General features: G+C 37.9%; 1 protein-coding gene across 1 annotated transcript; it reads right to left on the minus strand.

Annotated features, from left to right (window-relative positions):
• Window positions 1-845: 845 nt before the first annotated feature.
• On the minus strand, window positions 846-27,204 carry ankrd52a (ankyrin repeat domain 52a). Its single transcript, XM_007553618.2, has 28 exons — window positions 26,974-27,204; window positions 26,250-26,333; window positions 26,033-26,111; window positions 25,738-25,808; window positions 24,394-24,594; window positions 24,219-24,306; window positions 23,270-23,412; window positions 22,323-22,535; window positions 21,524-21,602; window positions 21,331-21,445; window positions 21,138-21,220; window positions 20,933-21,050; window positions 20,787-20,855; window positions 20,556-20,696; window positions 20,011-20,073; window positions 19,803-19,914; window positions 18,628-18,699; window positions 18,351-18,552; window positions 18,187-18,274; window positions 17,245-17,362; window positions 16,493-16,712; window positions 16,322-16,409; window positions 15,811-15,894; window positions 15,520-15,665; window positions 14,660-14,742; window positions 14,411-14,493; window positions 13,589-13,680; window positions 846-12,777 (listed from the first exon to the last, which is right to left on the minus strand). Exons 1-28 carry the CDS (start codon window positions 26,998-27,000, stop codon window positions 12,506-12,508), a joined length of 3,234 nt encoding a protein of 1,077 aa, XP_007553680.1. The 5' UTR covers window positions 27,001-27,204; the 3' UTR covers window positions 846-12,505.
• Window positions 27,205-27,471: the final 267 nt, after the last annotated feature.

A 27,471-nucleotide genomic window follows, 5' to 3' on the forward strand; every position in this document is an offset into this window, starting at 1 on the left:
ACAAGCGGCACAAATTTTCTCGCACTATTGCAAGACAGAAGGCAAACAGGAAGGAGAGGATCTGCAGCGAAGATGTAGAGAAAAAGAAAATACTCCATGTGGAGAATGAGGGAACAGGAGGAACACTGAAAACAATAATAAAGTGAATTTACTCATTCTTGTTTTTTCTGTTCAGTTTATTTCAGTCATCTCTTCTGTAAGAATCTGTATTTCATTACAAGAATATTACCATAATATTAGCACAAAACAGATGCAATTTTTACCAGAACATCTTAAAATAGAGGAAAAAGCTTCTGATGTGACCAGATCAATTTGTTTGAAAATACACTCTACTGATAAGTGTGTTAATTTGACACTAATGTGTTAAAAGATTAAGTATTTCCTTATTTATAAAACTTCACAAGATGCTCAACATTCCCCATCTTAAGTTTGAGTTGTTTTTCATAAATTACAAAGTTGCAAATATTTCTAAATCAACACCATAAAATCTGTAATTTTAAATGCAAAAATTACAAAAAAAAACAAAATCCTGGAGCGACTGATCAGCGTGAAAAGATGTTCAATATTATTTAATTTTAAGAAACACATATTGAATGCAGAAACAAACAGCTGTTTATTAATATTTTAAGAGTTTAAGAGTTATTCTGGTGTGACTGGCCCTTTAAGAGCATTCAGATTTTTGATGTGGCAAAAAATGAAAGAGTTTGACACTCATGCTGTAAAATATGTTAAATCGCCCAGTTCTAGTTTAATGAGCTGAAAGATTTTTGACAAAAAAGCAAAAAAAAAAAAATTGTTTACAACACTGAACCTTAAAGAATAAGAAAAAAACATGAGACAGGAAATATTTAGCAATAGCACTTTATTGAACACAAACAACCCTAAGCCACAATACTGAATGACAAGACCAATTGGCTGCAGCAAACATTTTATAAAATAGATTCAGGTTTAATGTCACTAAACTGTTTTTTTTTCTTTTAACGTCAGAAAGACAGATGCAGGTTTTTCCAAAACAGTGAATGATCTTTTACATATTTAACATTTCTGTAACAAATTATCATTCACATGTTCACACAAAGGAATAACAAGGCAAAGTGCTTTCAGGATTGCATTGTTGAAGAAACAAAAACAGAAACATGAATGGCTTGAGGTTTCAGGTGAGACGGCGGGTTTGTGGAGTGGGGCTGGTCCTGTTTTCGTGTTGGCGTGTGAAGGTGGCAGCGGTAGGGAGAGGGGAGGGCCGTAACATTTGGTGGGGAGAAAACCTCAAACCTTTCACCTTGTCCTGTACCCCTTGTAAGTCAAACCCGGTGTAAAATGTGAGGGCAGTGTGGAGAAAAGGACGCCTACGCAGCCAGAATCTGGACAGATGGATTCAAAGGCAAACAGCTTGAGGGACGCAGACCGACTTTCCTCCCCTCCAACCCTCAGAAACAGAATCCATCTACCCATCTTCATCGTGACAACCTGTGATATCAGTACAGCTGCATGAGCCTAAACGAAGCTGTAATCGTTGAATTATCTCATATTATAGGGCTGGACAGAAAAGCATACACAGAAAAATGAAATAACTAAAAGGAAAAGGTAATTATTTACTTTATTAAAGATGGTTCCTCTGACCATTCACCACTGAATGTTAAAGGGGAGAGACTATCATAATCTGCATCACAACTTTGTCTGGCTTCACATTCCAGTGGTATTTTGTCGTATAAATGCTTCTCATAAATATTTTTTTTTAAACGTCAAGTAGACATGTACAGCACATCCAAGCACACTTTATGTATAAGTATACAATTGCTCATGATAAATCTGTATTCCCGTACAGTGGACTGACCCATTAAAAGCCAGAACAGGTGGAGAGACAAACAATACTCAATGCTGCAAAACAAGGAGGTAGGAGTAATGCTACGAAGAAACAAAAACAAAACAGCGAGCAATGCTAGAATGTCGAAATATCTGTGATACGCCAGGATTACTGAACCATGATAGTTAGCGCCAGCAGCTGCCACCCCAGTCAATGTTTGAGCTGGTAGATTTTTAATTTGATTTTCTAAGTTTAATTTTTAATCTGACGACACAGGTGCATCTCAATTTAAAAAGAGAAACTCACTCTGAAATCAGATAGGCTAAACAGAGACAAAACTTCAAGAATCTATTCTGTTATTTTTGACGAGGATGGCTAATGGAAAGTTGAGTGGAAGGAAAAAAAAAGTCAAGTCAGCTAGTAAAGATTAAGTTAAGAGCCATAAAACATCACTACTAACAAAGATGGCCGTTTGTACTGTATAAAATCAGATTCAGAAAAAGTTGAGTGGAAGGAAAAAAGTCCAGGAGGGACTGTGGCTTACAGCTAATGAAGATTCAGTTAATTTGGAAACATCCATAAAACATCACTTCTAACAAAGATAAATATTTGTACTGTATGCAAGCCAATTCATGAAAAGTTGAATGGAAGGAAAAAAGTGCAGCCACACTGAATATGGCCGTTTCCAAATTCAGTTAATTTGGAAACATCCATAAAACATCATTACTAACAAAGATGGCCGTTTGTACTGTATAAAATCAGATTCATGGAAAGGTGAGTGGAAGGAAAAACGTCCAGGAGGGTTTGTGGCTTACAGCTAATGAAGATTCAGTTAATCAGGAAACATCTACAAACCGTCATGAGCGAAGATAAATGTTTGTACTGTTTACAAGCCCATTCCTGGAAAGTTGAGTGGAAGAAAAACCGTTTGGACAAGAATCGTAAAGCAAAGTCAGTTTAAATGTTTGAGTAGATTCTTTAATTGTGGACAGACCATGTCAAAGGAGCTCCGATCATATCGCTTCTGAAAAAAGACTTTTGGGATTTTCAGTAGCAGTGAGTGACAATCCCCAAAAAGGAATTAAAGCTTTAAATAAACAGAAATAATTTAACTTCGTGTCGGTTTTCTGGTGAATCGAGATGCATCTGTTCGTGTTGACTGGACAAGCAGCTGCTGTGGCTCTTAACTGAAGTAAATCGTCGACGGATGTTTTTTTTGGCCCGCCAAAATAAAAGTTCAATCATGTTTCCAACCGCTTGTTTCTATTCCGGTTGTTGATCTGAAAGTGGCTGATGTGAGCAGAGTAAATTCATTGGTCCTGTTGTCATCACAGGTCTGGAGACCGCGCTGCTGGTGATGGCATCAACTCCTTCACACACAGTAGAATAGTATATTTGCAGACTTGTAAATGAGGTAATCAGCGTTATGCTAAATAGGGAACCCTGTCATTGACACACTTTATCCACCAGCAAAGCAAAAAAAGACAGGACCGTGGAAGAAAAATAAATCAAATTTGGAATGTCAGGTGGACAAGCCAACTTTTTTCCTCCTCCTATGCTTGTGAAGGTGCATCGTGGTAATAATTTGATTGTAATTCATCACATGCCCTGATTCAGAGTCCTTCCACATACAAGGGCTCCGTTTTTATTTCCCAGATAAGCCACTCGCATTAAAACAAGGCGGCTTACTTTTCAATTGTTATTATTTTTCTTTAAATCTGTAATAAATTAAGGCTGCCTCAGCAGCAGATCAACACCTGCCTAAAGTCCAGTTGATGGAGTATTGTTAAAAGCTCATGAGTTGCAGTAAGGTGGTAAAATCTTCAGTGAAGCAGACTAAACCAAAGAGAAAAAAAAAAACATGAAAGGGACTACAAATACAACTAAAGTATCACAAAACATGCAATATACATCCTACAGCTAAAAGCACATTCATGGGGCTCCTAATGGGCAAATTCTCTGATATGGCTCTGCTTTAGAGTAATCAAGATCAATAGGAGACTCACAGAAGGAGCAAGTCAATAAGGTGCTCCGTCAGAATATCACCGTCTTATTTCACCTGCGCACAAATACTTGGTTTCATTCATTTCAACGGTAAACACCGCAAAGTGTTTCCAAAATCCACCCTCCACCTTTTTTGTGTAAACGCGATCTCTCCTCTCTCCCCCGGTTTCGCATCTTCTGCTGGTGAAAACAAACGGCACTTTCGGGGGGGGGGGGAATGTTTCTCTAAAAACCTCCGAGTTACAAACGCACGGGTGGAAATCTCCTGTGGGTTCGACTGTACAAGCTTTCGGCTACACGCTGAAAAGGGAGGGGCGTGGAAAAGAAAAACCCTTAATGCTTAACATTGAGAACAACATAAGGCATTTCAGATTTCCTTTTAGTTTTTTTTCCCCCCTCATATCACCGATTAAAAAGGAGGAATCGAGGATGCATATAAACACACGAACACATGCAAAGGAACGCGTCTAGTCCAAATTACAATACCATCAAAGTCCATCCATTAAAACAAAACAAAAAAAAAAAGCTATTCCAACTTTTTCAACTTGTGCACGGTCCTGTGTTTGAGCAGGCAGCTTTTAAACTTTCATTTTAAATCACAGTTTTAAGAACAGAATCTCACATCTCACGTTTAAATGCCACCTCCGAGTACAAACAAGAGGACTGCTGAAATCCTTCATTTGCTACAGATCAGTGACTTTTGGTGTTTTTTTGTTTTGTTGTTTTTTTTATCAAAAGAAAGAAGAAGGGATCATAATTTTTTTTTCTTACTCAACCGAGGAAGCGATGATAAACAAAAGGTTATTGCACTTATATCTATTTCAAACGAGGTCAGCTTGACAGAAGATTTTCATGCCTTAATGTCGTAGTAAGACAACAAATGTTACGTCACTTCTAGAATATGATCACACCGTTATTAACACTGCACACAGCTACAAACTGCAATCCTATTTCTAGTTCAGTCTACCCTAAAATAACACAATACTATCTCCACAATCAATTTGCAACACAGTCACAACAAACAGTTCACCCTAAAGTTCGATGACGACTTGGTTTGCACTGTGAAGAAGTTACTAATCATAGATGAAAAACCCAGAAGGCTGAGAGGAATAATCAGAAGCAGCTCTGGAATTTCAGACAGCGGTCTCTCTACAGTTACTGTTTCTAATAATCAAGATTTCAGTGTTTTTTTTTTGTTTTTTTTATTGTTTTTTTCATTTTATTTCCTCCCTCACATCTTGGCCTAAATTTGGTCTGCTTTCCTTCTTATGGTTCGGAGAGCCCTCCGAGCTCCGAGGTGCCTTCTTTGGATTTGTGCTTTCAATCTACCGATCGTTCGTTCGTTCACCGTTTTATGTGCCTAAAGGAAATCGCACCAGAAGTGTGCAATTTCTTCTGCAACCCTAAAAGTCACGGGAAATGTGTGGAGAAATCCAAGCGAATCTAGAGGCAGTTATTTAGGCTTTTACTTTTAATTTGAAACATAATTTAAAGGGCAAATATCATATTATAGAGCCACTCTTGAAATCCGTTATTTTTTTTAGAGCAAAAACATTATTTCAAAATCACTCTGACAGCAAAAAAAAACAAACATTTGTAGCCACTCTAAACATTTAGCGATGACAGCTTCAGCTATAACTTTTGTTTTTCTTCGTGTCTGAGCCAAATGGATGAGTGTTTGCAGCTACAGCCTGATTGAATATCCATCCATCATCGCTTTGTTGATCGTAGCAGAGGACTGATCAGTGCCGATCGGATTTAACGTCAGTATTTTAAGTTCTCTTCTACCTAAGACAAGTACAATTATTGTAGCGATTTTTTTAGGGCCAAAATTGCAATTGTGGGGAAAATAAACTGATAAAGTTTGAGTGGTGTGAGATTACTGTGATGCAGTTAAACCCTCACAAAAAAACTAAATAAAAACACCGACCTATGATGTGCACAAAAGTGAGAGATAACCACATCAGAGTAAAATATCAGAACTGAATGCCTCCAGTTCAGACTCGCTCTAAAAGAGCTCTACTCACTCTATATGGTGCTGGTTTGTTAGGTCTCCAAGTCACCACTCCTAGAAACATTTCTTCCAACTTTCTCCATTTCAAGCCTTTAGCATCTCTATTTTTGTCTTGGATGGACATAATATTACAATCAATGCCAGAGTTTTGCATCCAAGGTGTGGCGTCATAAATTTAGGCGGCCTTGTGCTTGCTGTCATTAGCACGAGCTACAAGCCTGAACACCAATCGAAAAAGAAAAGCGGTAAAAATTGATGATATATGCCCTTTAAATGATGATACTCAGAGGGAGTTCGGTTCTGCCACCACGTCTGTTCAGCGTGTTTTTTTTTTCCCCATTGTAAGGCTTCTGGGAAATACAAATGGAAGACCGTACCTTTCGGTAGTTACGAGTAAAAGGCACCGTGCCACCTCTGTGCTTGGTATTACACAGGTCATATTGGTGGGGTAGAGGGAATGAATAACCAGCTGGGAAGATTGTTAAACAGTGAAGTTATATTGTTTTGACTTACAGAGGTAAAGTTTTATAGCTACCTTAACATCCCAGCTGATATTTAACTGGACCTTTTTACTCTGACTTGCACCAAATAACAGATTCATCTGTTATTTGTAATGAAGGGAGATGTGTTAGAACAGGGTAAATATGCGCTTCAGTTTAAAAAAAAAAAAGGAAAAAAGGGCTAGTGCATGTTTAGATATGACAAACTTCTGTTGTAAAGTCACAAGCACACAAAACTACTTCTTCTACTTGTGAGTAATCTACATGACTGACATCAGGGGAAAGGAACAAAAACACCACACAATCAATGTCAGCATCGTCACACAAAAGATCACTGATGAGGTAAAACTGCAGGTCCAATAAAAAGTACAAGGTGCAGTTGGCTGCCCCTTCGCAAGGTAGGAAACATGAGACATCCGCCAACGCTGATCAAACGCTTCCGCGCAGATCGTCTGGTTTAGGCTGGTTTAAGCAGAATTACACAACCCACAAGATGGATGTACAAGGATTTTTTTTAAAACTCTTTGTTAGCATAGCTGTACAAGCATCCTTCCTGTCTTAGTTTTTTTTTTTTTGAGGTACACAACGTCAATTCCCAGTGTCACTTGGCTCTGGATAACAGAGAAGCCATAGTTTGATTGTGTTTACAAGTGAATTCTGAATTCATTCATTCATTCACAGTGGAAAATATGGCGAAATCCCAACCTCTCAGAGCCATCTTGGTACCATGGCAACCTTGAGCTATGTGCTACCTCAATTTATCCGTGTGCTTCTCGACCCCCCGGGGTGGCGTCTGCGGGACCTAAAAGTAGCCAATTTTATTTTTTTAAAGCAATCAAAGCAAGAAGCATAACTCTACAGGAGATGTAGCATCTCGGGTGCTGCCAGGTTTTATTTTCTGTTATAGCTTTTAAGGCAAAAGGCTCAACAGTGGATCAGAGTTGAATTGAAATTTGCCATTTACTTCAAGTAAAAACCAAGACATCCATTGAGGCAAATCAATTCTATATTGTATATACTATGCTTTTTTTTTTTCGTCTTTTGGACATCAAAAATGTTTTTTTTTCTCCTTTGTAACACACAATATAAACCACCTTGTTAAACACACAAACAATGGATTGCTTTGTCAATACTAAAGGGACTACCTATATACTTCAGAAAAAATGTCCAATTATAAAATACACCAAAATTCAACAGAATACTTGTATTTTAAGTAGTAATTTCTCATGCACATGTTTATATAGCTTTCTTTTGAGTAATATAACTGGCTTAGAGACATGCAGCTCCGAACACAAAACTGTAAGAATCCTGTCTACGTCTGAATATGTTACTGACCGAGTAAATATGATTCATGTCTAAAGGCAAATCAAGGTTTCTATGGCACTAAATGGGTGTAGCTTAGGTGCATTTTGTCAAATATAGGCTATTTATGAGTATGTGTCATCTTATCTACTGTAGACCCTTTTATTTTTCGTCCGTCTTGTTTCACTGTACTGTAAGGCAATCTCAATGGAATGGATGACCGTTAATGTTAAATTCATCTACACTTTTATCCTTTATGGTTTTAGGCTTCAATCTACACAACCACAAACACCTAAAAGGAGGGAGAGAGGGGCGGTGGGGGAAACCTAATCAAAAAAACCCAAAACATATCCAGACCTTCAAAGCAGGAAGACTACTACACATACATTAGAATAAGTAGAGAGTTATATTTCTACATGCTACCTGTATATTCATATCAACGCAAGACAAATGAAGAGCAACAGTTTAAAGTCGGGAGAAAGAAAACTGTCGCGCTCTGAACTGACCCTACATTCATTTCAGTCAGTAAATTCATGGCTCAGATTTGATGGTCAGACTGTAAACTGCTTGAACATATGCATAAATCCATTGCTGCTTAACAGAGAGGCTTTCCTCTCTCCCTCCCTCTCAACACGTTTTGGCAAACAGGCCTTATTTGTGATAAAATATGACATCTAACCCGCATTTGAATCTTCCATTGGCATTGATGCTATGATTTACTGAATTGGCCTAAAATGGATGGCAGTGCAATATTTGTGCTGCACACTTTTACACACACACGCTATTGCTACAATTGGACCTTTCATTGCTTTCTTTCTTTCTTTCCATCTCTGACTCCAAATATATTGTATATTATGCTCCATTTGTTTAATAGTAGCTACGTCACAACTGCAACCTAGCTCCATGCACAATCACTGGTATCACTGGTACACAAAAAGTAAAATAAAAAGCATGTATAAGAATACTGTAATACAAAAAGAAAAAAACAGATTACATCAAGCGCCATTGCACAAGTCAATGACTGACTCCATTTACGACACAGATAAGGACTTCACGAGAAATGAAATAAAAAATCCCTGCCCAAAACCAGGCTGGCCTGACAGCACCTACAGATGGCAGAGAGGATATGGAGAGCGTTTAGTGAAGCCTGCCCGCCTGCCTGAGGTGTTGGTTTAATCTCGCAACTGACTTTGCAGGACTTAGGCCAAAGTCTGCATTGTTAACAGTAGGCTGGGTGATGGGAAGAGATAACAAGTCAGCAGGGAGCGGACTCTGTCCCCAAGTGCTTAGAAACACCCCTTTTTTATTCAATATATATATATATATATATATATATATATATATACGTTTTATTTTTGTAAATAATGCATTGTTGCAGTACAATTTAGTTCCAGCCTTTGCTTCTTTTTTTCTTCTTCACCTTTTCTCATTTACATTTCCTGTATTCAGCAGCAACACATGCATGTAAACATAAGTACATACATTACATCTGCTCTACTCTGCACACTTAGAACCTGAATGTACTAAAGTGCGTGCTTGACTATGTAATTAAGTGCTGTAGGATTACGGATTTTTAAAAAATTGAATTTTGGAACATCCCATCTCGGGGAGAAAAATAATATGTAAAAGAAAAAACTGAAAAAAACTTTAGATATAAGAGATCTGATTGAATTAAGAAACTCGACCTGCTGCTTTAGCAGGAATCCTGAGAAGAATAGTGAAAGTATGTACCTATCTGCAGTATCAGTGGGGCATTTTCCACTAAAGTGGTTCCAAAAAAAAGATAAAAAAGGGAAACAGGAGCCAGAAACAGGTTGGTTTAATCTAGTCTGATCTTTTATTACTTTTATTTCTAATTTGCCAGGGTGATATCAGTGCTTTTACCTCCAAAAATTAAACATTTTTTCTCCCCATTTGTGCAAAAAGATGCTCTATTATCACCAGATTAATCTATTAACTCTTAATACCACCAGCAGTGTTGCGATTAACTCTTAAACTCTGCGATTAGAGCATTTCTTAACAGTATCTGAGGATAGAAAATAACTTAGTGTTCCAAAACTAAGCTGGGGATTTCAGTATAATTAATGGAAACATGAGAGAGAGAGAGTTTATCTTTTAATATGAAATTCAAGTGTTTGTTTCTTTCCATTTTTGCTCTAAATTAGTGAAATCATTGGTCGTTTATCTCCCTTTTCCCACTTCCAGCTCCTGATCAAAGTGTTTTTTTCACCCCAGTTGGAGCAAAGAATGAACCAGTTAATCGCTACCAAAGCTGGGAACAGAAACAACTGGCGCCAAGGAAGCACCAGCCACAGTTTAGCACTGGAACCAGTTTGGTGAAAAAGCCCCAGCTAACATCACCGCCTTTCCAACAGGAGAACAAAAGGCTGGGCTTCACAGATTTGTTCAGTTTCAGTCATAGACGCCGAATAAAGTAGTAATCTACAACTCTTAACTCAATGAGATTGCTGCTCTGAAAAGAATATTCGTCAGTTTAAGAAACAAAAATCAAGCTTAATACACCGCCGTGAAAGCATTTTTTCCTTTGTAAAGTGTATTCAACAACAAAGTCTAGTCTAGGTCCTCTTCTCTTATCCAGTCAAACTAACGTGTGCAATTGTGCCACTTCAACACCAGCGGATATGAAGTCATCACACCAAGGAAAGCCATCTGACTCAGCTAACCACCGTCAGATGGCTCAACACAACTAAATAGCATAGATAAAACATCTAGGAGTCACCAACAGCTCTAGTGGTCTGATACAATCATCTTTAGTATGCTTAATACCAGAAAATGGGATGAGGAGACAACTAAATTAACACAAATAAAAGCACATATTTGGATTTCTGCTATTCCTGAAATCTAAACAGGGATTGGCCTAAGCAGAGATACTTCTTCTTCTTCTTCTTCTCTCCTTAGCCCTATTTGTTTCTTGCAGGGATACGACCTCCCTGCTCGACTAACAATGCCGGAGCGTAAAGATAAGCCAAGCATTTATTTATTTATTCGTCGTTTATCTACTTAAAACTCCCATTAGATACGATGGTGTAACTGTAGTTAAATGCCGCTGCCATCAAACGGGCGGCAACATAATCAGTGTCAGGGCTTGTTGCGTTCTACCACCAAGCAATCCAACTGAAATGAAGCGTCGTAGAAGGCATGGGTCAAAAGGCATTTCTTGAGATGCCACAAAGGCAATCCAGTGCATTTAAGTTGACACTGACAGTAAAATGCCCGGCACGCACAGAGCCATTCGTTTAGTCTTTAGGTAAATCAAAAGAAATGAAAAAAACAAACAAAAAAAAAAACACATTCTAGGGAAACAAAAGCCCTTGTGACAGTGATTGTCTATTTAATAACGCTCAACAAAAAGGCAAAAAAGAAAATATTGCTTGGAAACCGCCCAATAATTTTAATAGTTCAAAAGAAAAAGAGACAATATTTGTTTAAACGGATCAGTTCACCACTAAGAAGCTGCGATTCTTAAGACAACTTCACCAGCTCCACGAAATACTCCGTTAGCGAGAGCTTAAACGTCAATGGCCAGCTCAAAATTTAGACACACGCACCAAAAATAAAAATAAAAAAACAAAAGGAAAATATTATTAGTGCCTAAAAACAAGACTGATTGCTCTCTTTCAGTAATCAGGCCATTCAAATTGTGAAATCTTCTCTGGAAAACACTGTTAAAGAGATGGGAAATAAATTGAAATGGCTTGTTCATTTATGTGCTCAGATATAAGATGCTTCGATGAGGTGTTGTTGGCAGATATTACTAGTAAAGCCTTCATCTAGAAATAAACAAGGCCTCAGTCAGTCACTATCCTACAGCAGTTCTCTAAGTCCTACGAAAACAAACAAAAAAAAAACAAAATAAGAAGAGAACGTTAGGCCTACGGACCCTGGGTGAAGATGAAGCAGCTGCTAAACAAGTTGACGAGGTATATCGAGATCTATTGTCTTTCTCTATACAGTACAGTTCATCTCAAATAAATAATTTATAGCCATAGTAGTGTTGATCAACTTTGGTCATAACTTATATGCTTAGAAACATTCTAGCTTAACAAACACTTATTTAGCATCTTTAAAAACAAAAACAAAAAGCGGGGTCGGCACGCGGCACGTTTCGGCGCCGACCCCAGAATGGCTCTCCTTTGGAAGGAGACATGCTCAAGAATTCAGCAGCATTTACCAAATCATCTTAAAATGCCAAATATTTCTAGGCCATACGTTTAGAGTAAGCTAAGGATTTAACAACTTTATGACCCTTTTTCCCAAATTTCAGATTGTACTGTAGTACAAAAAGCATTGCACTCTTACGCAAAAACTTTGACTTTCCCTTGTGTGGTTCCTTCATAAAAATCTAGGCTAGTAGACAATTTAATAATAAAAAAAAAAAGGCTCAAAAACTCTTTGATCATTCTTTTGGGAAGGCTGTACGATCCTCTACAAGGTCACCTTTCTGGGTAAACATGATATGACTTCTCTACTGAACGATATGGAGAAAAAGGACAGTTGGTGCAGATACCGCCATGCTCTGAGAAGTTGGCTATATAATGACGTCAGCAGGGCTTTAAAGGGTTAAATAATTTAGAGATGGCCAGATTGCTAGTTCGTAGTAAATGCCTCGTCGTGGTGACCTTGTAGAGCGATCTGCCTCTTTTGCATTAAGCACTACCAGGAGATGGAGGAATGGGATCTAATTGCATAATAGGTTTGACTGCACCTCAAGAGAAGACCAAACGCTCACGCACGCACAGACGCACGAACACGTACATACAGAGAAAACAGACATGTGGGTGGGTGCTCTTCTGGTCCTCTTGACCATGTTTAAGGTAGTCGCCCCCTGGTGGTGGTGATGTCGATAGCAGCTGGCTGAGTTCACTCAGACAGACACCCGTCCAGGCCCACCGGTGCACCGTGGCGGTCTTTGACGTAGCCGTTGTGGAGGCCGTTGCTGGGCAGAGGGGAGCAGGCGGCGGTGATGCCGCAGTGCTTCAGCAAGTTGAGACCGGCGGAGGAGGAGACGGTGGGCGAGGAGGAGGAGCAGGAGGAAGGGTCCCGCTGAGGGAAAGGCTTCATGGTAGATAGGATCAGAGCCAGGCAGTCAGCCACGTCCTTGTTGGGCGCACAGGCCAGAGCCGGGGTGTGGCCTGACAGGCAGAAAAATCAGGGTGAGAAAATCCCAACAGCTGCATTTCCTTTGTGTTCACATGATAAGCTGTTAAAAAAACAATCATTTGGATGAATCGATTATTGAAATAATTATCAACTAATTTATTAACTCCTTAATTGTTAGAGTAAACAGCATGAAAAGAAGGCAAATTGTTAAAAGAACATATTTAGAGCAGCAACTGCTCAAAAAACAAATAGATTTTGCATCCAAGAACAAAAACATCTAACAAAAAAATTACTTTATTTTTTAACTCCTCAAATTGCAAAGTTTTAGCTTCATCTGATTCAAATTCTATAAAAATAAAATATCCTGTTAGGCATTTTTGGTAATTAATCTGTTAAAATCAACTGATTATTCTTACACTGTAATGATGATAAGTTAGAAGAAAGCGTTGAGTTTTTCAACTTGGAAGTATTTTTAGCTGTAGATGCATCCTTTACAACTGATAAAGTGTTACCTAAAATGAATAAATGTTTCTTTTCTCATTTGAAACAGAACTGATTTGTTAGTATTTTTAAAGTATTTCTAAAGCTGTATGAAATACATTTAAGTGGCTAAATGAAAATTATTTAGATTATGCCAATTTCTTTATGCGATTAATCGATGACTACAATAATAACTAGTTGCAGTTAGTTAATAGGCATATTATCAGAATAATCTGATAATAGGCAAGTTTAGACTTGCCTATTATCAGATTATTCTTCCTACATCATCTGCCCTGATAAATGCATAAAAACCAGGAAAAGAAAGGAATGACCCAGCGCCACAGAAGCTGTGAAGTTTCTCACCTTCCTCATCCACAGCCAGCACCGTGGCTCCTCTACTCAGCAGCGCCTGCACCACCGTAGCCAGGCCGTTACGAGCTGCAAGATGGAGGGGCCTGCGCAAGACCAGAAGCAAAAACAATGGCAGCTCAGACTGAAAACTTCACTGCAAAGGGACAGCGAGTAAAAGAGCCGAGATGGTTTTAAACCAGAGTTTCTGGCTGTACTTCTACAACATTTTCTCATTAGAAGCATATTGACTTAGATGCACGAACTTCAAGTTTTAAATGGTAAAATTTACACACTGGAGCAGGAATCCTGCATACAAACACAATTATTGGTGGGTAAAATGTTCTTAGCTGCATAATTTTAATTAGTGTGAATAATCAAGACATTTTGGGGTAGATGAGAAATGTCAACCATGAAGGAGGATTAGCATTTTCCCTTCTGCACAGTTATAATTTAGTCTAAATCAGATTCAGGCTGATCATTTTAACTGCCATCATTGCTGCAAACTATAAACTGTAGCTACTATTCAAGTCACATCACATTTTAGTGTGATGTTGTTGGATAAAGGTCAGAGCTATTTTGAAGTATTTGGTGTAACAATGAAATTCAACACAAGTCTTTTCATTACGTCTCATTTGTGTCACTTGTTCAGAAACAGCTTAGTAGCATTTCACCTTGATCAGAGCTTCCAAATCTGCATTTCATTTTAAATATCTTAGAATAAACTTCACACCAAAGTGAAGAGTTTCTGCAAATTATTTGGAGTCATGTAACAGAAAAATCTACAAATATGAACACGGTGTGCTGTGTTTTATGTAATAGTTTATAAGTTCTTACATTTGCAGTGCACTGTTGGTGGCATTTATGAGAGTGGGATTGTGGATCTCTCCCAGAATCAGCAGAGCGCACATCTCATGGGCCTGAAGGAAAAACAACAAAGCATAAAAAAACAATCACTGTGGAACCGCGATCTGTTTCCAGAACAATTCACCTTAAAAGCAATATTTGCTCGAGTTGTTTTATTACTAGCAGGATGCTAATGCTGCTAATAAATGTGTTAACTGTGGTGGAGATAAGAGCGTGTACCTTGCTGCAGGCCAGGTGCAGGGCAGTGTTCCTGTTCTCATCCAGCAGTGTCAGGTCGGCCTTGGCTCGGTGGAGGAGGATGGCTGAGCAACAACAAAACACACACGTAAGACAGGAAACAGCAGCAATACAGGTGGGTTGAATTGATTACGCTCGTCTGCAGCAGGATTATGCAACATTTAATTGGTTGGAAAATTATTTTTATGATGCTGAATCAGCGTAGACACATTCAGTGCGACCCCAAAGAAACAACAGCATCATTTCATGTTAAAAATAAACAGAATGTTGAGGCAAAAATAATCTGAGGCTATAAAAGTCCAACAACATCAATACTTGTGGTCAACATTTTAGTTGTTTTTAATTGATGAATGCATTCTCAGCTTGGAGCAGTTTTCTGTTTTTCCTGCCTTAAGACTCGGTTCAGAAGTCTAGATTAATGCTTTATATCTGGCTTCAATCATACTGAACTGTGTGAATACTCTTTAATAACTTAATGCATACAGTTAATAAAAACAAGCCACTTTCAAGTTACAGTCTGTTTTTAGATTTGATCTAAAAAGGTGCAGTAGGAACAGATTTTTTTAGGAACACTGACAATTTGGATTCTGGATATTCAAGCTTTTTTAAATTTGTAAAAGTTAATCTCACTTATTTTTGGTGAAGGTGACACAACTGGGTTTATATTTTACTTTGCACAATGGAAAAATTTAGAACTTTTAAAAATAAAAACAAACAAAAAAAGCAGTTTTTGTTCGTTTATAAATAGGCCTCTAACTAATAGAAGCCTATTATTTAGGCTTCTGATCTAGAGCCTACTGCTTAGGCTCTAGATCAGAAGAGAGACCAGGGCTCAGACTCACCCACAGTGCCACTGAGTCCCCTGTCAGCAGCCACCATAAGAGCAGAGCGTCCACTCGTATCCACGGCATTGATCTCTGCGCCGTGGCGAAGCACCAGCTGAAGTCCTGCCACATCCTCAGCAAACGCAGCTGCATGCAGCGGGGTCCTACAGGCGCACACAGAAACAAAACCATCAATTATGAAGATCCTGAGTAAAGTTACCATCTCAGGATCAAACATGTTTATGTCTGTGGAGACGGCAAGATGATCCTGATCCAAGCTGGTGGAAATGTGTAAATCTTTCCACCAACCTTCCTTTGGCGTCTCGGGTGTTAATCATGTGGACCCTGGCAGATTCCAGCAGCCTCTCTGCAGCGCCGCTGTGGCCGTTCATCCTACAAACGACAAGTCATTTAATTACTTATTATGGTAAATTAAATACATACAGAATTGTAGATATGACTTAAGCAAAAAAAAAAAAATAACTTGATGGTCTACAACCTGCATCATTTTGCATACAGCTCTCTTTTTCTTTGGTGTCTATTCGGTTTTTGTTTGTAAAAACAGAAGTGAAGCACATAAAAGAAATAAAATGAACTATAACAAGTGTAGCATTATCTATATTTATCTATAAACTGACTGTGAAGGTTATTTTTTCCATTTTGTAAGAATCTACTGCCATCATGTATTGTTCGTTTCATCTACTGATCACATTTTATTTGTTTTGCAGCCTAGAAACAGTTTTGTAACTTGATGCAGTGTACAAGTGTTTCTTTTTAAAGTTTTGCCCCCAACATAAGAAAATGCAACATTAATACTCACAGAGCACAGTGCAGGGGAGTGAAAGGGTCTCCCTCTTCATGAATAAATGTTTTAAATTCAAGTAAAACCTCCAAACAGTCTTCATGCCCTGAGAACAGAAACGCATCGGCGCAGATTTAACAACGGCACCACCGATCTTTACAGATTCTCCACTCATGAAGCCGAGCAAACCTTTGTAAGCAGCCCAGTGTATCGGCGTGTATTGTTTGTTGTCCAGCAGTTTGTCCTGTGGGTCAGTTGCCATGGTGACCTGTACCAGACTGGCCAGGATCTCTGTGTGGCCTCTGGAGGCAGCATAGTGCAGCGGTGTCCTACCCTGGGCGTCCCGACACAACGGAGAAGCTTTGTGTGCCAGCAGAGCTGCTACACAGTCATCATGTCCCAACACTGCCTATGGAAATACAAACAAATAAAAGAAACATATTGAATTATGGGGGTTTTTTTGCATTTATGCTGGGCGAAAGAGACCGTAAGGGCTACTGGATCTGTTCTGGGTGTAAACTGTGAAAAAATGTAGTTTTTATTTTAACTTGAGTTCAAATTAAAGTAGAACTGGGTGTCAAACAAACAATTATATATTTTTTTCCTTTTTACAAACACTGATTAGCAGAGAAGAGCAGAAACTAGTTACATTTACTTGAGTAACTTTTTTGAAGAAAAAAAAAGTACATTTTACGTTTGAGTAATTTTAGGATGAGTAAAATATGTTTAAGTAGTTCTACTCTTACTTGAGTACAATTTTTGGGTGCTCTACCCATATCTGCTGATTAGACAGAACATTATGACCACCAGAATATTTTGTGTCACCATTTTACTGCCAAACTAACCCTGCTGCAAGTCAACCTTCACTGTATAAATTAACCCTTACTGTCCCCATCAAGTGTTTTTTATTGTGGTTCAATAATTGCGTGTTTAAGATTTACCCCTCTGTGCAAAGCCGTGTGTCCTCTCTTGTCCTTAGCGTCCGGTAGAGCGCTTTTCTCCAGCAGGAAGTGGACACAGTCAGTGTGCCCGCCCAGAACAGAGAGCATTAAAGGGGTTCTGATGGAGACAAAAGCAGCAATAAAGACAGATTAAAGGAAAACAGATTAAAAAAACAAACAGATTTTAGAATAAAAAAAATATATATATATTTAGTCATGTGAAAAAATTTAATTATCTTGTATTAGTTTGTAAATATTTAATATTAAATTAAATGGCAGTGAAAGACGCAAGTAATTCAACTGAAAAGCTAAAATTAAATAAAGCACCTTTTAAAGCTTTCTGTTCAACATAAAGACACACTGTGGCTGTGAAATAAATTATTTGTATTTTCCCAATTAAAATGGATAAAAATATAAATGTGTCTACCACATAAAGTGCAGATGATAAATGTTTGCCCTGTTTAAAAAACCAACCAAAAACATACAATTTGTTTGGTGAGTTTCTAACTAAGGGATTCCCCCAGTGAAGAATATACTGTGCGACACAAATGGCCTAGTCAAAGCTGAGATATTCAACCACAGAATTAGCCATTCGGGTGTCCCAACTTATTTTTATCAACTGAAAGACGATAATTTGTGTTGATGTTTTAACAAATAGAAATTTAATTCCTTGCTTCTTAATTTTCCAGTTTTTACTTTTACAGATAAACTAAAGATTAGATGTAAATTTTGTCACTTTTTTACATGACCGTATGGCATTGATGTAAATTTCATTTAATTTTTGATCACTCAATAAATATGAACAATTCAATTAACAATTAAAAGAAGCAAAAAGAAGCAGAAACTTGATTCACAAAGAAAATTAGCTTAGAGTATTACAGGCATGGTTCAAATACAAAGAAATGGTTTGTAGATTCTACATGTGAAAGGAAAACAACTCACTGGCCAAATTTGTCCGTGACATTGATGAGATCCCCCTCTTCCCCGTAGTCAATCATCATGCGCAGGCAGTCAGAGTGACCGTTGGCAGCTGGTTTACAGAAGAGACCAATTAAAACCCAACCAACCACATCGCTAGAGAAGGCTTTCCGCTTTGGCTACGATACCTGCAACATGAATCGGAGTCCACATGAGATGGTTGTCATTGAGCAAACAGGAGGCCCCCTGAGCTAAAAGCACCTCCACGCAGCGAGCGTAGCCTTTCTGCGCCGCCAGGTAGAGCACAGAGCGGCCGGCGGCGTCCTGCATGTCCACATAGGCTGCCGTCTCTGTGAGCACGCGCAGGGCCTGCCAGTGGCCCCGATCAGCCTGCAGGAGGAGCAGAATTAGTCTCCGCTTTGCATTTAGTCGAGAGCAACAAGCAGAGGTTTGTGTGACGCTCACAGCGAGATGAAGAGGACTGACTGGAATGCTGCTCTCTATGTCTCCAAGTGCATTAAAGGACATCTCCAAGAGCTGGAAAAGTAAGAAAACAGGCATATAAACAAATTCGAGTGAGCTAAAGCTTTAAGCAATTTGTAATTTCATTGCAAAAATACACTCTAGTACAAATACCACAGTACACTTGAAATAAGACCAAAACTTACAAATGACTTTTCAGGAAGATGTACAAGCTTCTTCAATATTGAGGAAAAACTACTAGTATCATTGGCAGATTTTGTCACTTAGGTTTCAGCGAGTTAAATTTAGATTTTGATCTTTTCAATGCCACCAAGAAAGAAATTTAAAAGGGAAAAAAATATAAATATACTGGGATAGTTGGGGGATCCTGCTGTGTTACAATCAGTCAGTGCAAAACAGCTGTAGTGCCAAGCTTAGCAACGTTTTCTTTTTGTTGCATGGAATAAATTTAATCATGATAGATGTAGAAAAGCTCGCTAGTTAGTTAGCAGCTAGTTACAGTTAGCCTCAGCCGCTCTGAGTCGCACAACGCAATAAAAATGTCTGAGCATGGCTCAAACCTGACAGAACAGTGAGAAAAAAATAAATATACATATATGGGATTAAATAGTCCTGTCATGACTAGATTTAAGGAATGTAAACAAAATTATATTGTCCAGCCTTAAATTATAATTTAATGTCTTAAATTTGTGTTAAATTAAATTTATATTAATTTGAAAATTCATTTTTTAATTTAAACTAAAAAAATAGTTTTTAAATTTAAGAAAATATTTTTTATAGGTATATATAAGTTTAACACATTTTACATGAATTTAATACTGTTTTAGGATGTGCAGGCACCCTGCTATAGCACGATGTTTTTCCAAAGTTATAAGAGGAATATGTAAAAAAATAAATAAATTACCGGTGGAACCAGCAATTTTTATCAATATTCAAAAATTATTAGCTTAAAACAATCTATATTTTTCTTAAGCTTGCAAGTTAATTTTGTCTTATTCCAAGTGTACCAAGTGTTTCGCACTGGAACGTTTACAAAAATATTTAAGATTTTATGTCTTTGCAGTGTTAAGGTGAACAAGATTTAAGGAAAAAAAAAAAAACACACTTAGGTGACAATCCTAGAAACGAATAATAAAAACATTAGTGAGAAAACTCACCAGCTCCAGGTTCTGCTTGTTGCCGTGGTAAGCTGCATAGTGAACAGCACTGTAACCTTTAGAGTTGACCATAGACGGATCAGCACCATTGTCCAGAAGATGCTCCAAGCAACTGTTACAAAAGGCAGCAAAGAGCAAAACTCAGTGAGTTGCTGATTATATATAATTATCTAATAATTAAATTTATTCGAAGGTAAGAAAGACTCACAAGTAGGACTCTTTCGTCTCATCCTCAGTATTTTGATGGTTCCCAGAAAATTGGCGATCAGTTCTGACAAATCAATAATAAACAGATCTGTGAATATTTACCAATTGTTACAGTTTGCTTATTATTTTGGGCTCGATTTAAGAAAACAAAGCAATAAAAATAGGATGTCACTCTTCATTTGAAAACACTTGCTGTGTCCTACCGAGTTTTAATATAGCAATTAAAATCAGATTTTAATAGCTAATTTAGATTAGTCACCGAGTAGATGTGGTTCATTTCCCAAGAAAATAATGAAAACCCAGAAAACTTGGAAAAATGATCAATTTGTGATGCAGCTAACATTTTTATAAGTAGATTTTAATTTAAAAAGTTGTAGTTTTGTCCTAATTTATTAAATTTTTTTTTTCTTGAATTGTGGTAAGGGGGCTACACTTAATCAGTCCATGGGCTGCAAATGGTCCGGGGCCGCACTTTGAACACCCTTCATCAGCTTGATGCAGCGTATTCATGTGTTTTTGAATTTAAAATCTAAACACGCGTCTCACCTGCTGAAGGCTTGGGAGGCAGCAGAATAGTGCAGGGGAGTGCAGCCAGTCTGGTCTTGCTCGTTTACCTCGGCGCCAGCATTCACCAGAGCCACGGTGCACTGGTACCTCCCATTAGCAGCCGCATAGTGCAACGGTGTCCTACAGGGCGCATGCCGGATGAAATTAGACAATCACATCGAATTATACCGTGATGTATGAATTTAACTGATAAAATGTTCAAGAACTCACCTTCCCATTATGTCTCTCTTGTTCAAGTCAGTACCACTACTTAAGAGCAAGTTCAGACATTCAACATTTCTGTAAAAAGATATGTTTATTAATGATAAATGCATATCTCTGGTTATAAAAAATGAGCATAAAAGTTTTGTTTTTACCCTCCAGAGGCAGCAGCGTGTAGACAGGTCCTCCCAAAGTTGTCAGGGGTGTTGATGTCAAACCCAGCCGATAGCACATGCTCTTTACTCATAGATGAAACTATACTATACAGCTGACCTGAAGGGACATGAACAAAATCACTCACATAGACATAAAGAATTAAACAAGTGTGTGAATCAGAGCGGATTTATTTAGAAAACAAACCTGAGGAGAGTAACTTGCGACAACAGTCTGAAAACCCGTACAGCACAGCTAAGTGCAAGGGGAACATTCCATGGATCCCACGTCTGAAACACAGAACAAATTAGCAAGAAGCTGCATTAGATGCTGAGCACCAAATAAATCAATGCATGTAAAGCTGTACGGTTTCTGAGAGTGGACAGATTTTCTCCTCTACCTGGCTGTGTCTGCTCCGTTGGTCATCAGAGTGCTGATCAGCAGTTCATGGCCATACTTAGCAGCAACGTGGAGGGGGGTATTGCCATATTTATCCACACAGTCAATTTCCCCACCTGATAAAAACCCAAAGAAGAGAGAGAGAGTCAGAGCAGAGAACGAAATGAAAAGAAAACAAAAAAAGTCCTACTTACCGTTTTGGATGAGGATCTGCGAGCGTGTGAAGCGTCCATGAATGGCTGCCATGTGCAGGGGGCTCTTCCCTTCTTTGCTCTGATGAAACAAACAAATTATTTTCACAAAAACATTCACACAAAGCTAGTATAATTTTAAAATACATCTACTTTGGATCCATCCCTTCTCTAATAACAGTGGCAAATGAATGATGGTGTTAACAGGCCTGTCGTGATAAACAATCAACTTATCGCATGATAAATGAAAATTATCAACCTCATTTTAATTTATTGGCTTTATCGTTTCTTCCTGCCCTTTTCTCTTTCTGTTGATGACACTGGATGAAAAAAGGCTCAAATCCGGTGCCTTCCACTGACCTTCACTTCCTCAGCAGAAGGGAGGAGTGAATCATCATCAGGTAGTCGGTTAATCCCATCTTCTCTATCTACATCTAGACTCTGTACTCTTGAATGTAGTTTTTATTTCCACTTTGGTTTTATGTTGTTTAGTTTTTATTCAACTGCGTTTTCGTTTATTTTATTTTTGTTTGTTTTTTTTTTTGTTTGTTTTGTTTAGTGTTTTTTTTGAAATTAAGTTTTTTTTTTTTTTAGCAGGATGTGCTTGCATTATTATGTCACTACATCAGTTCAAAAATATTAGTATTTATCGCAATAATTTTTGAGACAATTAATCGCTCAGCAAAATTTGTTATTGTGACAGGCCTAATGGTGCATTATAAATAAAATACTTTAAAATGAGAGTCGCTTTGTGGCGTTAATCTGCATCACAACACGGTGAACACTGCTGCTCTCTTCTGACCTGCTGGTTGACATCAGCCCCGTTGTTGACCAGCAACTCCAAACACAGGGCACCATTGGTGGAGACGGCAGCCAGGTGCAGAGGGGTGAAGCCGCACTTGTTGGGCTGGTTAACGTTGGCGCCGTGGTTCACCAGCTCCGTCGCCACAGCTTCCTGTCCCATGTAGCAAGCCACGTGAAGCGCAGTGTTTCCGAAGCCGTTGGGCTCATCGATCTGGCAGTGAAGCACAACCAAAATGACATCACACTTTATTAAAAAATCCTACAAAAACATTTAAAAAGAGGTAAACTGACTCATTAAAGCCATAGACAACAGTAGGGCTGCAACTTGCGATTGTTTTAATTAGTAAATAATCAATTATTCTGACAACTATTTGATTAGTCTACTGATTATTCTAACAATTAATTGGATTTTAAAAAACTGGAAGTCTCAAGATTTTTCATTCAGTTTTCTATGCAATAATTTAAATAACTTAAAATATGCAAAAAAATAATTCAATCCTGTTTTAAATGAGAAAATAAACGATTTATTGCCTTAAATGCAATATGAGCATACATTTAGAGTGCTTGATCCTTAAGAGGATGCTAAAAAATACTTCTAAGGTCAACATGTGAAAAGCTCAATTAACCAATTAATAATTTCAAAGCAAAAGTTGATCAATATGATCTTTTTAACCAAATTAAGCTAAAACTATATCACTTAAGGAGTTTTGGTTTGAACATATTTACAGACAAAGTAGGATTTTTACCTGAAATGAAAAATGTTTATATTCTTTGTACAGTTTTGGTTTCATTATTGTTCTGAGTTTGTTGCTCTTTCAGCAAATTGCTGGATTTATGAGTCTGTATACAACTAGTTTAATTATTATTAAACTAGTTGACGATGATCGAATCAACATGATTAACCGTAGACACCAGTGATGTAAACATAAAAACATGACCTCTCACCTCTGCTCCCATCCTCAGAAGGTACTTTACAATTTCGATGTGACCACTTGCAGCAGCAGCATGGAGAGGAGTATAACCCAGCTTATCCTTGCAGCTCTTGTCAGCACCACGGGATATCAGCATCTTCACAACCTCCAAATGTCCTGCAAAAATCCCAAAACAACATTTCAATGGAAGATTTGATCTACAGTTTAGTGTCCAGAGTTAGAAATGTCTGGAGAAAAAGCTTGGTCAACATATGTAGTATTGTGTCTTTCATTCTCACTCTTACCAACGTTACTGTTCTTTATTTGGAAAAATCTAACTTCTACAGTTTTAACTCCTGCCTAAAAACATAGAAAAACAGCTGGTTTGTAGTACTGGCAAGTAATTAGGTCTGCATTAATTCAAATAAACAAATAATTCATTTATTTTCTGTTTTTTTTTTTACTTAAGAAAACATTTTAGTGTCTAAAATGCAAAAACGGAGCATTCTTTAAGTCTATGCTTGATGTTTAGCAAATAATGAATCAGCAGCTAAATATACTTCTAACATGAACATGTGAAAAGCTCAGCGCTTTCTGCTTGATTTAAAACAGTGTAGGGATAATTTGTTGATTATGTTTTGGATTAAATGATTAACTATATTAAAAAAAGGTGATTAGTTGCAGATTTTCTTTTTTCCTGTCAGTTTTTTTTTATAGAATTTGAACCAAGTGAACCTAAAACTGCATAGAACATATTTACAGATAAAGTATTTTTTTAAGTCTTAAATTCAAAATGTGTTCAATTATTATACATTTTTGGCTTAATTGCTTCTCTGAATATGTTGTTCCTTCAGCAATTCCTTCTTTTTTGAGTCTGTATATTTAACAATTACTTGATTACTAATTAGTTGATGATTATTTAAGAATAATTGATTAGTCACAATTAATAGTTTCAGCCAAACATGAAATAGGAACATTTTTACCCAAATAAGCAGCACAATGAATAGGTTGCCTCTCCTTCTTATCAATGGCACTCAGGTTGGCTCCTTTGTTCAGCAGCAGCTTCACCATCTGTTCAACAATTAAAACAAAAAAACAAGCAGAAATTAACTTTATAGTCATGTCTACACATGAAATGGTTAATCCTTGCAGCCTCACCTCTTGGAAACCACTCTGAGCCGCATGGTGCAGGGCAGTCCGACCAGTGCGATCTGCCATGTTCAGGTTGCTCAGCTGGGTCAGCAGAGCCTCTGCACAGCGCGTGGCACGGTTGGCAGCAGCCACATGCAGCGGCGTCTGCCAGAACTTGTCTCGCGTGTTTGGCTCGGCTCCGCGCCTCAGCAGAAGACCCACTGCTCTCTGGAGAGACGGAAGGCACCACCAAAAGTTACTGTTTTAATTAAAGCGTTAGGGTCCCAGTTTGAACTATTAATCCTTGTTAGCATTGAGGTAAGCTATGAAAATATTAAGAATTTGTTTAAAAAACCAAAAAGTCTTCCATTCTATCGCAGCAACATTTTAAAGTTTTTTTTTATGACAGGCGAGAGGAAGATCCAGAAATTATGTCTGGCTCTACAGTCAAAAACTAATGAGTTCTGCCCCTCCCCCACGTGTTGCTACACACTGCTGAAACACTGCATTTTCCCCCTTTTGTAGGAAAGAATTGTATAACCATTTTGACATATTTTTTGTTGAACAAATGAACAACCGTAATGTAGAAACTATAGTGTGAGTTATTATATGAACAGTATTTTAAAAACTGCAACTGGCAAGCAGTCAGAGGCAGTTAAAATGACACAATTTCTTAAAAAAAAAAAAAGAAACTCAAGCATTAGTTGAAAGCCTATCGCTGAGACTCTTGTACCCTGTTTTTTATACTATTTCTGTCTGTTGGCTAGTTATTTCTAGTGTAAATGTTTTCTTTTGTTGTTGATGTTATTTTTTTCTGTCCTAATAAATGCACAGTGAGGAGTTTTGCTTTTTCTGCTTACTTGAAACTTAGCTATTGTGCTAATTCCTGCACACTTACACTGCCATTAATTCTGGTAATGTTGATCAATATGCACTGTCCTGATGAAATTTATTAAATTAAGCTGACAGCAGACTGGCTACTTGAGCAGATAGCCCAACTAATGAGCGAAGTAATATTAACTTGTGGTGCTGACTATACCAACACTTCAAAGTCACTGCTAAATTTAAAACATTTGTCCTACATTTCCTACTTCTGCTTACAAAATAAAAAAAATATATTGTAGGCAATACTATCCAATCAAAATGTTCTTTATTTTATTGAAGAAATTTGTTCCTTTTCTGTTTTAAGTAAGCTATAAGATAATGTTACAAATTTTTGTTTTAAATTCTGTCTAATTGTCCTGGACCTTACTATATTTAAGAACTAGAATTAAAACATTCAACATATGTAACTGTGGTTGGACACAAAAGATAATTCAAAAATAAAAATAATTAGCTAAAAATGACAAACTCCTTAAAATAGACACCTACTTCATTCCTTGAAGCAGCTGCCCTGTGCAACGGGGTCAACCAAATGTTGTCTTTAGCATTTACACTGGCACCTGAAAGATATACATTTCTATCATCAGTATAGGTTCACAAAAACCTGCAAACAAAATTCTCTTCTGTGTATATTTTTTTTGTTTTAGCTATAAAAACAGACATAAGGTTTATTTTTTCTGACTGTTCCACTCCCTCTTAGAGGGGATTCGGTCTTATGGAGCATGCATCATGTTGGACTATAAAAGGTACCGACTTTTATCTGCAATAAATGTAGCAGAATCACCTGATTCAATGAGGAGGTCCATAATATGGACATCACCCACACAGGCAGCAGCATGAAGTGGTGTGCGGCGCTCATGGTCCTGTTAAAACACACACACACACACACACACACACACGCACGCACGCACGCACGCACGCACAATACGTGAAGATTTAGGACTCCAATTTGCATGCCATCGAGTATGATCTGCATGAAAACTCAATGTACTTTCACATACCAGTGCATTGACATCTTCCTTTCTGTGCAATAACAGTTGAACTTCTTCAGTATTACGACTGAAGATGGCCTGCACCAGAGGAGGCTAAAAAAACACAAACACCGCGGAGTTACAAATAAAACTATGCAAAAGAATGTATTTAAAACCAAAACAGAACAAAACCTTAACACTAATCCGGATCGATGACTCGAAATATCCCCATCTCTCGTACCGCTCTATATGATCTATTTGAGCCGCTCACATAGTTGGTAAAAATATAAATGTTTTGGGGGTAGTAAATGCATAAAATATATTAGCATTACGGTATATTATGTTTTCAAATGTTTATTGCAGTTATTTAAATATGGGGCTGATCTTCTCCCGTTCTTTTATTATTTTTTCCAGCAGTTAGACCAAGCCCTAGCTGAGGCCTACAGGCCTTCAGTTCTTACGTCAGTTAGCTAAAAGCCTCGAGCTAACTAATGCAGCTACGGAGCTGGCCCTGGCCCAGACTACGGTCGAGGCTACGCTTCCGACCTCCAAAACGGTACCGCACATCAAAAACACAAGAAATTCTGTCCTCCTAATTATTAAACCAGTAAAAACATGCATGCAATAACAATGAGCAACAGTAGTATTTGAAGCGGTTCGGCGAATACGTAGCATGTTGCGCACTAGAGCAGGTTCCTTCCAGCAAATAGACTGCGCCAAAACACAAACACGGAGGGCTTTCCTTTCAGCGTACCTGGTCTGCGATGTTAAGTACTCCCATCTCCCAACTCAGCCAGGACGGAGCTCCTTCATGAGGATTAAACTTCGAGGTAAAGCTGCAGTGCAATTACAATTTCCACCTCTCAGACTACACCCATAACTGAAAGCAAAAAAAGAAATGCGGTCTTTCTCTCTCGGTCTGTCACTGTTGTTGTCTGTATCCAGCGTCTGGTCTGACGATGGCGCTGGTCCGCCTACAGGCGTGGCGGTCCGCTTTCTGCTTTCGGGGGGTGAAATGTCGACACCTAGTGGCGGTGAAGGATACAACATTCATACGCATGAGTAGAACAATTATCCTGAAGGTCAAACGAGACCTTGGAGATTTTAGAGAACATAAAAGCCATAAGTGAAAGACTAAATTTTAAATGATAACTTTTAATGCCAATGTCTTTGTTAATTTTATTGTTCAAGGGCATTAAACAAACTAAAAACTAACAAAAAATACTCAACAAATAGATAGATAGATAGATAG

Source organism: Poecilia formosa, unplaced genomic scaffold, assembly GCF_000485575.1.
Source record: "Poecilia formosa unplaced genomic scaffold, Poecilia_formosa-5.1.2 Scaffold57, whole genome shotgun sequence".
Lineage (NCBI taxonomy): Eukaryota > Metazoa > Chordata > Actinopteri > Cyprinodontiformes > Poeciliidae > Poecilia > Poecilia formosa.

What these genes read in the sequence shown, in the direction of transcription:
- ankrd52a (XM_007553618.2), bottom strand. Translation starts at nt 27,000, where the DNA reads ATGGGAGTACTTAACATCGCAGACCAG. An exon ending in ACCCGAGACGCCAAAGGAAG is followed by an intron (nt 15,666 to 15,810) that starts GTTGGTGGAAAG and finishes GTGCGCCTGTAG; the next exon opens with GACCCCGCTGCATGCAGCTG. An exon ending in ACCAACAGTGCACTGCAAAT is followed by an intron (nt 13,681 to 14,410) that starts GTAAGAACTTAT and finishes GGTCTTGCGCAG; the next exon opens with GCCCCTCCATCTTGCAGCTC.